Source organism: Microplitis demolitor, chromosome 4 (genome assembly GCF_026212275.2).
Source record: "Microplitis demolitor isolate Queensland-Clemson2020A chromosome 4, iyMicDemo2.1a, whole genome shotgun sequence".
In the NCBI taxonomy this organism is placed as follows: Eukaryota; Metazoa; Arthropoda; class Insecta; order Hymenoptera; family Braconidae; genus Microplitis; species Microplitis demolitor.
In genome coordinates, this window is record NC_068548.1 from 18,132,959 (window position 1) to 18,146,837 (window position 13,879).

The window sequence follows — 13,879 nt, forward strand, 5'->3', positions numbered from 1 at the left end:
AGTAGCCTATGATCTCAAAACAGAAAATAACAAACCAAAATTAATTAATATATTAAATCTCAAGAAATAAACAAAAGTGTAATTAGCATACGATGGCCACTAATTGGATCATTTATCATCAATATCTTAAATTAATCAGTATTTTATAGAGCTAACCCTCGGATCGAAATTTCGGAATTCCCAAAATCAATCTTTTCATCAACGATACATATTTAAATGTTATGCGGGAGCTAAAAAATAAATTGGCAAAGGGGTAGGAAGTCATACATATGTAAAAGTAATAAAGAAATAAAAAAAATTAAAGGCGAGATTATAAATAGGATCCAGGTAATCGACGGTGTCACGGGACTCTGAAATATGAGAGATACGATGGACCTCCATCCCCCCGATGCATTAGCACTAATCTCTGCTCTTTAGTCCTTCCTTTATCTCAACCCGCGTTCTCTTTTTCTTCTTCTCCGTTTCTCTTCTCACATAGTATTTATAAGATAGAACAGATAAAAAAAAAGATTTAAAAAAAAAAAAAAAAAAAAAAATAGATATACCTGAATGTTGTCTAGACTCACTTTCTTCTTTTCTTTCTTCATCATAACTATTTTTCATCTCTTTTCATACTCTTGACTCAACTTTTTATCCTTTATCATATTGATCTAATCAACCAATACGTTATTTGTAAGTTGGCTATTTCCACTTTGAGTTTTGACACACGGAATCTCATTAACTGATCGACATAAAATCTAAATAAAACCGGCTTTGTAGATTCAAGAGTTCAATCGTGAGACACCTGTCTAGTTAAACGAAATTAATAAACAAATTTTTTTTATAAGGTAAAAGCCCCTATACTCGCTCAGTATTGCCATTAGTCGCTCACTTTAACTGTTCAATGCGTTTTTCACAATTTTTATAAAAAAAATTACAACTAAAAATATTATTATTGATAAATAATTATTTGTGAATCTAAATATATTAAAATATCATGTATCAAATTATTTTATAATAGATTATAAATTTAAATTAAATGACTGTTTTAAAAATCGCGCTCAGCCGGGCATTTTTTACTTTGACGTTCATTCGTTAGATTAAATTTAGATTACGTCAAAATTTTTAAGAATTATTATAACTATATCTTATTAAATATATTTTTCAAATTTATGAAATTTTATATTATGAAAGAATAAAGTAATAGAATTTATAAATTATTTTCCCAATTAATAAACTTATCATAGTTTAATTGATATTGTCTTTGAGCGACTCTAGGGCCATGTGTTGGTCGAGTAATGGTACATCGCAACTTTTAGTGAGCGACTATGGGTACACTCAAGGATGTTATTTAAAAAATTAATAATAATTAATTATCAACATTATTCTTCAAACTCAAATTTTATTCTAATACTTGAAACTTCAAAAAATAACTATAAAAAAAAAATATGGTTTTTCATTTTATTTATTAATTTATATTGAGTGATTTATTCTCACTCCAATGAAAAGTGAGCGGTATAGGGGCTTTTACCTTAGCTGACTTCTGTAACATTGACTATAAAAAAATTTTTTTATCATTTAAAATCTATTCTATTATATCTTTAGATATTATAATAAATAATTTAAAGTCAATATTTGTTAGATTAAATATTTTTTTTTCAATGTATAAAATATACATTGATCTGAATAAAAAAAAAATCAAGATGAATTAGATAAACTGTCAAAATATAATATTTGAATTTTTATTTCCTCGTATTTTTTTTTTTTTATATTTTATTCATGGGATCAATTGACTCTTTACCATTCCCATCTCAACTCGTCACTTTGACAGGTCGTTTAAAAATTTTTGCGACGAATTGACTGTCACATTGAAGCTTTCACTATAATCCAATGTCAGTTAGAAAGCTCAGGCGAGTCATCAGGTTAAATAAATTTAATATTTTTACATTTAATTTTCTTATTATGATTTTTATTGTCATAAAAGACAAGATAATCTTTATGAAATTGCTCTTGTCCTTAAGACTTCCGGTCTAAGCCCAAGTGTCTTGAAGACTAGTGACACCGGATATCCGAGTGCGGGCACGGATAAGACACGTGCTATATAACTCCAAGAAACACCTGGACTCTTGTAGATTGCCTCTTTAAATTTTTTTTTTTTTTTTTTTTTCACATTTTATTTGCATTCACAACTTTTTCAATTATCATCAATAACAAATTTAAAAATCCACTTTCTTTTTTGTATTAATCATCGATATCAATCTTATTTTTCTACTATCTTTAAATTTTTTTTCTAAACCAAAAAGAGAAAATAAAAAAAAAGTGAACAAGACAGTAGGATCGTCTGAAGACACTCAAGAGAGAGTTGGACTAATGGCTTAATGGCGAATCGATGTTCAACCAATGGCCGGATGTACTTCTATTCCACGTGACAGTGGCTTGAAGATCGGCAGGAGACATAGAGATCCAAGACTTTAACTAACTAAAGAGTTAAGAAGTCTACAAGAAGCCACTGCTACCATTAAATAAAAATAAAACAAAAAGAAATAACAATAATAATATTGAAGGCCTGAATAACCATCACAAGATTTTTTTTACCCGCGAAAAATAAGGACAGACTGGGTTCGTCTTTATTCCAAACGATAGAGTTTATCTTATCAGACGTAGAGACTCTCGATTGCTCAAGCCAATCCACGATGCAGCAAAAGTGCTGGTGTTGTGTGTTGCTTGTGTGGATTTAACTTGAGGTGAAGTATAAGGGGAGTAGCCATAGCACAGTGGATCCATTTATTGAGAATGCCAAGGCCACCAGAGGGAGCAGCTCAGTTTGGCCAAGTTCGTCAGCCTCTATATATATAATATGTATCACGACAACCCGACGACGATGAAATTTATCATAACACAACACTAGTATACTCATAATATTTTAAATTATTAACTGCGAGTCAAATAATTATTCAGTCTCACTGTAAATGATAAGAAAAATTTAACTTTCTTCTAATTCTCGTGATACTATTAGTAATTTGTCACAGTCAACTTGATGTTACCCGGTGAGAAAAATGAACTCGTCGCTTCTGCTTTTGGACACTTGTTCGTGTAAAAAAAAAAAAAAAACTCGTCTTAGAAAATCCAACTATCGTAAGAAAGTGAAGAGAAAGTGTCTGTAATCTCTCTTGATAGGTCTTCTTTTTGATTTTTTTTTTAGATCCTAAAGCGAAGAAAAAAAAAACTGAAGATTAAGATGGAGAAATAGTTCTCTTGGTACTTGCGCTCGTTATTCATTTGTATTACGTAATCTAGTACGAGTGTCGTATACACATTTGCAGTTTCCAACCCCCTGGACAAGAGTCCATTTATTTTGTCGGTCGTTTTGATGACCTGGACCGTGCACAAGCTACCACCCTAATCGCTCGAGTTGCTCCCATGTGACGTAATCATAATTGCGAACGTTCAACTTGGATACATACATATATACATATATGTGATAAAAAAAGTATAACACACACGTTTAGTGGTGATGGTAGTGGTTCTCTTTCACCCCTTTTTGCTTACTCAGTGGTGAGATAATTGTAGTGATTAAATACACTGAGATATTTAACACAAAATTTCAACTTTTAATAATTTATCAAATTTTTTGTCTCAACTAAAATAAATATTATTTAAAATTTAAGATAAACCAACGATTAATTAGTTTTTAAAAGTTAACGAATAGATAAAATAGTGATTAAAAAAAAAAATTTGAAAAATATTTAAAACGACTTATCATTTAGGCTATAGGTGTATTTTATCATGAGTCTAGACTAAAGAGGTCATATTCCTGGATTTGTTCCCTCGAGAGTGGTTCTTCTCATCGAGGGACAGAGAGACTACTGTTGCACTTTCATATTATCTCTTCTCTTTTCCATCTTCTCTATCACTCACTCTCTTCCTCACTCGAGATCTCTCTTTTAAAACCAGTAAACGTACACAGCATTCCCTTACAATGTTCTTAACCACGAGGATCTCGACGAACGAGATAACGCGGCGCCAGGGAGAGCATCTCTTCTTTTCAACTCCAAGAGGCCAGCGGTCACCGACTCCATCAAGCTTCTCTTCAATTGAATGAGAAACAAAAACTATCAACTCACAACACAATTCAAAAAAAATGACAATTTTTTACCAAATTCAATCTACATTTAAAAACTGTACATAAGTTTTTCCCAATACCTAAAATTTCAAACCTAATTAAAATATTAATCTATTAATTACTCTGATAATAAGTAAAAGTATCAACATATACATATACATATATTTATATTTATAAAAAAGACAAAGTTTGATTTTAAAAGCATTAAATATATATACATTAGTTTTATCCTTGTCTCGTCTACTTGGTGGCGTATCGCGCGCGTGGGCCCCCGAAGCGCGGCCACGGATAGGTGGCCGCAGTTTACTATCAACTCGACCGATCTAGAACGAGGCCGATAAGCGTCCGGGTCCAAGCGAGTCCAAGCCGATAACGCCGCGACGATACAAACCCTGAACTATAACGTCAGCTCCTCCTTCTCTTCTTTTCCATCTTCTTCATCTCGTTTTTACTCCAACTTCTCCTTCTATCCTTTTTACTTCTCATCCTTTTATTTCCTCTCCTCGTGACTCTTATCATCCTTCGGGTTCATATAAATATACATCCTCTCAATTGCTCGCCAATTTTCGTAAACAACAAATAAATAAATATAAATTTTAACCTGAAAAAATATTACCAAGTGTTTAACGAAATTCACTTATCAACCGGTTAAATAATTAGTATCCTTATCGCGTTGTAAAGTTATCAATGAATTGCAGTTTAGATTGTCTATTGCACTGCGTTGTTTAGTTTATTTTTTAGTCGTTATATTTATGTTCAGTGTTTTTTTTCTTTTCTTATATGTTTTGAAAGTACTGTAAAAGTATTGCGTCAAGGTCTCAACACCTTGGCCATGATTGAGGACAAGTTTTAAGTGTTTAAAGAAAATGTTTGCTTGGCTTATCAAGCTAACATTGAGACGTCCACGGACGCAAAGACAGACCGTGACAAAACATAAGGAAGAAAGGGAAGAAAGGAGATACTGAAAGAGAAAAAAAAACAACACCAGTGATAACACAGGTAGCAGTCGCTGGAAGTTGAGGACTGCTTTCAGTAATAGTTATTCCGGCGAGTAGAAAACATCTGGTTATTTTTATGTCGTTCTTCTTAATAATTCAAAATAAATAATTATATTTTTTAAATATTTAAACACTTGTTAAAATTAAGGACCAAAGTTTAAAAAAAAATTAAGTTAATTAAAAGTAGTGATTAATGTGATCCGATATAAATGTGTGATAAGATATAAATCAATGAAATCTGAGTCGTCTTTATTCGAATTCTTATCGTACATCGGTATATATATTTATGAAATCAACATAATTTAATTATTTTTTAAAAATTTCATTGCAAGTTAAATTTTAAAAAAGTCATAATAATAAAGAATAAAAAAATAAGCAACAGATCACGACTTGGTGATTACTCATGGTTGCTGCGTCTTCATAACAATAGCCAGCAGTGGGCCACCCATGGGTTCCCGGTGATCAAGATTCACTAGAGTCCAGTACGGAAGCAAACGAGAAGAGAGTCTCATCTCTCATATGACAAAGTGATGTGAATCTGTTGTTAAGAATGTGTGGATTGTATTATTTGCATTGACAGTTTTATTTTATTTTTTAAAAAATGAGTGTTCTTCTTTGGAGACAACGAAGGACCAATATTAGGACATTAATAAGTGAGTTATCACTTTTTAGTTTCACTTTCATTTTATTTGCCGTTAAAATTTTTTTTTTTTTTTTTTTTTTTTTTTTTTTTTATACTCATAAGTCGTTTAATTATTTTTTTCAATTACAGAGATAACAATCGATTATCGATAGATTATTTATAGACTTTTAATTTCGACGTCAAAAATATACATTTATATTTTTTTGTTTTAACACACAGAAAAAAAAATTTCTTTGCTCAAGAAATATTTTGAATTTTTAATTGAAGACAAAAATTCAGAAGTACAAAAAATTTCTTGGCACAACAAATTTTTTCTGGTCCCAAAAAAATTATTGTTTTCACTTTCCATGAAAATAACATATATGGTAAACATATATTAAAAAATGTACGTTACCGATATAAATATATGTGACGATACATGGAATTTTATATAGAACTATATATAGATTTTGGCCGATTTTATTATATTTTTATATATTTTTCCTCTTATATGATTTCATATATTTCCGTATCATTTTAATATATGATTTATATATTTGAAAACTTATGTTTTAATGTATAAAAAAATAAATGTTATTTATATTTGGAATTAAATAAAAGTATATATATTATACATCAATATATGGTACGATATATATACCATATATTTAACTTTATATATTTTTATGTATTTTTCGATATATATGTGCTAACTTATAAGTTTACATATATGATTATAAATAAATGTAATACTTATATGTATTAACTTATAAACACATATAATTAATTATATTAAAACTTACTATATATGTATATATGAGTTGTATATGTAGTATACGGCTTCCATATAGATATAGATATATTTATAAAAAATACCGTTTTTGGCCACTTATATGATCCCATATTTATTATATATTTTTGCATATATATTTACCATATATAATATTTTCATACGGAATAATTCAAAAAATTTCTTGGGGTAATTCAAAATTTTTTGCACCAAGAAATCCTTTTTTTTTTTCTGTATAAAATGGCGATATAATTTTTTTAAAAATAAATAATATTTTTTAAACAAAAAATAAAAAATAAAATCAGTGAAAACTATTTATTACTCATATTCCCCAACACTTAGTGACATAAAACACTATCAGAAAAAAAAAAACATTCTCAGAAATTTATTTATATTCAAGTATTATTGTAAAAGATTAAAAACAATGTACAGAATGAGATAAAGAAAAAGAAATCAGTAATGATTATCTGAGAATTCTTTTATTGACGATAATAATCTCAAAAATATTTTTATAATCCTATCTCAACTTTTGTATATAGATTTAATCATCTATTACGTAAATAATATTTTTACATAAGCTGATCAATTATCATTATAAATAATTAAATATATAATAAAAAAAATATCAAAACATAATACCTCATTCATAAGTATCACTTAGTATCTTAAAGTATCAAAAATATTATCCAAAATTTTTAGTACATCTACACACATACATATGAATATCCACATTTATATATATATTTATATCTAAAGATCTTTAAGTTCAGGAATAACCCAAGTTATATCAAACCATCAATCTACTCGCAGCAATTTTGTTTGAGAAACACGAGAGAGCACAAGTCAAAAAAAAATAATAACAAAACTATGTAACAACAAAAATAGATTGTGAGAAAAAAAGAAATTATTTGTAAAACTATTTATCAATTTTATTTAAATCTGAAAGTTTAAATTATTTTTTTTTTTACTTTTGTTATTTCATATTATCACGATCGAAAAACCGTAAATATCAGTAAATCTCAGCATAGTTTTAAGTTAACAGAACTAATCTATATAACATATATATATATATATTGTAAAATATATCTATGCATATATAGATACACAGATATATAGAAAATGGAGTAAAGTAAGAGAAAGAGAAAATGAGATGAAACAAAGTATATAAAGAGAGAAGGGTGTATATGAACACCCAGAGGGCTTCCACGAAAAGCATCGCGAACGAAATAAAAGATAAAGGTAGGGAGATGAGGACGCCGGGTTAACCAACAAGCAAATTAACACGTGGGAGGGTCTGATCGGCCAATAAGATAATTGTGCAACGAGGGGCTTCTCTTTTCTCTTGTTCTCTTTCTGATAATTTTCTCTCTCACTCATTCACTTACTCTTTACCTCCCTCCTCTCTGTTTTAAAACTCTTCCTGTCTTCCTCCCTTTTATATACATTACATTACATTACGTTAGCCACACGAGTAGATCGAGGGAGGCGTGTAGGCCGATGGATGGATGGATGGATCGATCGATTGAGACAAGCTTCAAACCCTCAACCTCAACTCGCGGTGGAATTTCATTTGCCAATAAATATATTTACAAAACCATCAACAATTTTTATATTTTCATCAACATACATCTCTTCTGTTGTATTTTACAGACTACTTTTTTTCATTATTGATTTAAATGTCAATAAAATATTTAACGAATTTAAATTAAAAGAAAACAGATAAAAATAACGCAGATGGATAGAGAAGAAGAGAAGAAGAAAGAAAGTATGGAGGAATAAAAATGAATAAAATAATGAAAAATAAAATAAAAATAAAAAATAACTGCAGCTTGTGAATTAACGACCTCTTGCACTCTTTGAATGTCTGTCCTATCTCTCGGCAGCAGGCACTCTCGGGGGCCCGTACAGACCAGGGAATAAAAATGCAAGTCGTCGTAGACGATAAGCAGAGTGAGCAGAGAGCGATAGAACCGGGCCAAACATTTACCCGCTCGACACGATAAGATGCCGTATCTCTCTTGAGAACTTGGTGTTTTTACGTTACTCTTTCTCTGGCACCGAGTGCCACCAACTACTATACTACTACATATTCTTACTATATATATTTATATTTATATACATATATACATAACTGAAAAACACACGCCCGGTTTCGCATGCTCTTGTATATATCAGTGGTTTCAACGACAAGAAATTATATAGCGATAGCTATTTTTAATGAAGCTTCCTCAACTTCTCAACGAGTTTTCATTTTTTATATGAGATTCTATTTTCTTGATATACTTTTATATATTTCTTTTGTTAAAATATATTTACTTACTTTTTCTACCAAATTGATAACAATTTTTTAACAAAGTTTCATTTTATACTTACACTGTAAAAATTTTTCAAAATGAACGGGGAGTAAATATGGAACGGATGACTGTTTATTTATTTAATCTCCTTGGAGTTAAATTTACTCCGGGGGAGCTTATTTTAAGATTAAAACTCCGAATCAGAGGAAATACAGATTTAACCTTTAAACGGTAACCCTAAAAATTTACACGCTACGGGTAATGCCGTTTGACAGACCGCTATTACTGTGAAAAATTTCCAACAAATTTTACTATGGGCGTATTGTAACACCGGACCATAAGAAAACTGGTACAAAATTTACAAGTATCCCATAGTAAACGGTATGCGCAGACGACACGATTGGGACCTATGCGCATACTTTTATTATGGGACACTTGTAAATTTTGTGTCAGTTTTCGTATGGTCCGGGGTTACAATGCACCCAAATTTAGTGGGAATTTTTCACAGTGTAGAAGTGCACTCGATTTTTTTACGTTTGAAAAAGGAACTTTATCTATTTACATGAATAAAACTATATCTTCATGAAAAAGACATGATTTAATGATACTATAAACTTCATTCATTTTGAAACCTCGCAATAATTAATATTTTAGCATAGACATTAGGGTGATCGTTGAAAATCCAATTCTTTCAGGCGCCACATGAAAAGCTTCTTTTTTATAAGAAAATACGCGGGGAATTTGGTTTTTTTTTTTTTTTCAGTAGAAAGAACACGTGTTTCAGGACGATCAAAGTTTATTTTTCGATACAATCGCAGTTTTTTTTAAATATCTCTTGAAATATGCAGACTAGAGAAAAAAATCATGGGAACAATTTTGAATGAAATTAAATTTTTGACAAAAAAGGCCATATTAATTTTTTTTATGAAATGTGTATTTACAAAGATATAAACAAACTTTTTTAGATCTTTTCAATGAAGTATTTTAAGGATTACGAATGTTAAAAATAATGTTTTTTATTGAATATAGACAACTTTGTAACTCGTAACATATCAATCATTAATGATTATAGTTTCTATATACTTAGAAAAATGGTATTTTCAACATCTGTAATCCGAAAAATACTCAATTAAAAAGATTTTAAAAAATTTGCTTATATCTTTGTAAATACAGATTTCATAAAAAAAATTAATATGACCTTTTTTGTCAAGAATTTAATTTCCTACAAAATTATTCCTATGATTTTTTCCTCTAGTCTGCATATTTCATGAGATATTTAAAAAAAACTGCGGCCGTTTCGAAAAATGAACTTTGATCGCCCTGAGGCTCGTGTTCTTTTTACTTAAAAAGAAAAAACCAAATTCCCCATGTATTTTTTCACTAAAAAGAAGCTTTTTATAGTGCGCCTGAGAAAATGTGATTTTTAACGACCACCCTAATAAAAATATTAAAAATAGTTTCATCGATTTTAAATTTGATTAGCAGCCTGCCAGACCGGGGTTACCGTTTATAGGTCAAATAAAATCCACATCACTCCGAATTTACTCTGCTAAAAAAGCAAAATCCCTATTTACCCCCTATGCGAAGTGATTTTTTTAAAAACTCCGAAACTCCGAGTAACGCAGTTTGGATTCGAAATCCGAATTCACTCCCGATTTCTTATAGTATACATAAAATTTCAAGTATTCAATGATAAAATTAGAATTATATGATTTTTATTAAAGATTATTATTGAGAGAGACTTTCTCATCTTACCCTATAGCTATTCGTGATCCAACCGATCAATCGCTCACGATTCACGACTCAACGGATAAATCAGAGATCTCAATATTATATATTTTTGTTATTATTGAGTATGTATATATTTTTTTTTTGTTTTGGTTGATGATCAAGTAAAAATTTGAGATATAGATCATTGAGTGTACTTTTAATTTTTTTTTTATCAATGGAATGTCGATGCTTAAGGGTATTAGATATGTAGTAGAGGAAAAAAGGTAAAGGTGGTCGGTAGGGTCAGACATATCCTTAGATCTAGAGCCAACAACAATTAGCTCGGAGGTCAAGGTTCGATCTGAGGCGGTGGGCGTTTCGTCGAGGGAGACTCGAGAGTAAACAAATCATCAGCAGGTCTCAGGGCAAACCAGAGTGTTGTATTTTGTCCAAGTCCTCAGGGAATTATTTAAATATATATGCATACAATTCACCAAAGTAACCATTGTCTTTAATTAAATTTCTATCTACAAAAAATAATTATTTATTTAATTTGTAAATATTTTATTGAGATATTATTACTAAATTGAAATTAAGAGATAAATTTCTGTTTTATCATTAGCAATAAAATATAAATAAACATCATGTGGGAGAGTAAACATCTCAATATCCTCACATTTAATAACAAGATACGATATTTCAATTAATTATCATGAAAAATAATAAAAAGAAAAAAAAGTTAAATATAAGAATTAAAAAAATGCAGCAAAGTAATGGACTATAAAATAGATTGATGATGTAGGTGTAATGGTCCGAGAGGTTGAATGGAATCAAGTGCAAATGGTCGCGATTAACACGTTGTTTGTATAGGCCAATGTATAATAACAGGTTGCATAGGTATCCAATAGTATCTCACGAAGGGCATCTTGGGTTCTCTTATATACCCGGGGTGAGATGGAGGGTATATAGCAAAGCTTATATCAGCAAGACCAATATACCAACTGAGTGACGAAGAGCAATGTTAAATAAGTATATACGAGAGGGATAAAAACAGAAGGTCGAGTAAGAGTGTATCGTCTCTTATTCTATAGGATAAAACCTTATGGATATGTGGATATATAGTATTACTATAAAGATGAGAAAGAGAGAAAGAGATACAGAGGTGTGTAAGAAAGTAAAAATTTCGTGTATCTACATTTAATCAGATATATACATATATAAAGCTCTCTCTTTCTCTGCACCTGGCATCGTGATCTCCCTAAGGCCCTTCCAATTCTACTTCGAGTCTCAGTACTCTCAGATGTAGAGGAAGGCGGAGGACACACGTGCTGTACTAAAGAAACCAGGCTGGGAATCGAGAGTCTTCAGAAAGCAGGAGAGGGAGAGGAGAGAAGTAAAGAAGAGTATATGCTGTAAAAGAGGGACAGGATGATCTCAAGTGTTGATATCGTAACCCAGAGAGAGAAAATAAGAAGAAAGAGAGAGAGAGAGAGAGGAGGAGGAGGAGGAGGGTTTATAAAACCTTTCCTCATAACTTACACTCTGTGTACTGATCGTCCTGGCAGTCTGTGGCCGCGAAACGACGCGAGGAGCCTTTATCGCTGATCGTCATCTTACCAGTCGAGGGAGCGAGTTGAGTCTCAGTAGATCTTAGGATTCAATGTCCTGCCATTTTATTCATTTTTTGGTCATCCTTTCAAGTTAAATCAATAGTTACTCATTTTTTTAAATTTTCCTTATCAAATAATATTTTTACCGGCATTTATCGAATGACTAAATCTTTAAAGTCAACAAATTAATTAATATTTGTATCAAATAAAATTTTTATTTATTATCAAATTAATTATTTTTTTATTTATAAAGATTTTGTTTGAATATTTGTTGAGAAAATCTCTTTGAAGCAATCGCAAACAAGAGAGCATTAACAATAATCATAAAGTGATAGCAATAAATACAGATACAACCGACCCTAAGTGATGGAAAATTATTAAATGAATATATATGATGATATATTTAATCATGAATATACGATTATTAATATACGATCAACGTTCTTTAAATAACACACAAGGTTATAAGATCATCATAAAGACTTAATCAACGTTGATTGTTTTTATATTGACGTTTTTGATGAAATTAAAATCGGAAAACTGGCTGTCTGCCTACAAAACAGTTGTCCAATGACTACTACTCTCTTTTAGACCACCCCCTCGCATTGTAAAGCTCTGGTGAATTTTAACCGGTGGTGACTGGCGGTGGCGACCGCGTGCGCTAAGCGATAAGCCACCCCCGACCGCTGCTTCAACTTTCCGGGATGGATCAAGTCATTCCATTTGTTTTTTTCTTTTTTTTTTTTTGTTTATTTTTTGTTTTACACTCTTACACACCTTTGTTTCATTAATTTAATTGTATATTGTATTTAACCAATTGAAACGATAAAATGAAATTTTATTATTTTATTAAATTGAAACAAAAAAAATAATGTATACACAGAAAAAAAAGTTAACTTGATTCAAGTAAGATATTCTTGGACCAAAAATACTAGTTTAAAGAATGACATTTTTTTTGCTTCAAGAATTTTTTTCTTGGCTCAAGGAGTTTCAAGATTCTTAAATCAAGATTTTTTTATGCTAAGTTCAAAAGTACGTTTTTTTTCATTCAATAAATCTAACTCTCAAACCAAGTAACAGATTTATTTGAGTATAGTAACAATTTTGACGGCAGGTGTCGCTTCGATAAGTACAGCGTATTTGCTTGTGACAGTCAAAAGTGTAAGACTTAGGCCTCTCGAACTTGATTACTGGCCAGGCGTGGGTTCGAATCCCAGTGGAAGCCAAAAGAATTTTTCACACATAAAATATGAGGTCTTTCGGACCTGAGGTTCATCCCGGTGCCGACATTTGAATTTGAACGGTTTTAAGTGAGTTTAATTTGGTGTAAAAATTGGATTTGATTAAAGTTGCCCGGATATGGGATTACCCGAGGCCTTATAATATATAAGTATATACTTGGAAAAAGAAAAAATGCTTGTGACATATATTTTTTTTCTCGGTTAGTTTTAGTTAGTTTTGAATTGTAGGTTCACAATTTGAATGTCAAAACATAAATCTCGCGGTTGATAATTATTTTTGTTTTATGTATGTAAATATGAACAAATTTAATTATCGTAATACCAAAAATAGTGAATAATTACTGAGTTCAAACTTTAAAGATTTTCGCAGTAAATGTATTTATTTGTCAATGTTTATTTATCGGGTAACCTTAAATTTTCTATTATTGAAAATGTGGTCATTAAAAAAAATATTATTCAAATTTTAAGTATAAATAAATTTTTTTTACAAATAAAAATGTGCATTAAACTTC

General features: G+C 30.3%; 1 protein-coding gene across 4 annotated transcripts in view; it reads left to right on the forward strand.

Moving 5' to 3' along the window:
- The window catches only part of LOC103574768 (zinc finger protein ush), a 105,181-nt gene that overhangs the window by 56,395 nt on the left and 34,907 nt on the right, over positions 1–13,879 (forward strand). Inside the window, exon 1 of one of the 4 annotated variants that reach the window (XM_008554284.2) lies at positions 5,036–5,753. The exons of the other annotated variants lie outside the window; for them this stretch is intronic. Coding sequence (XP_008552506.1) covers positions 5,702–5,753 — 52 coding nt within the window. The 5' untranslated portion in view covers positions 5,036–5,701. Of the gene's footprint in view, positions 1–5,035; positions 5,754–13,879 lie in introns of those variants that run through there. 4 annotated transcript variants of the gene reach the window in all.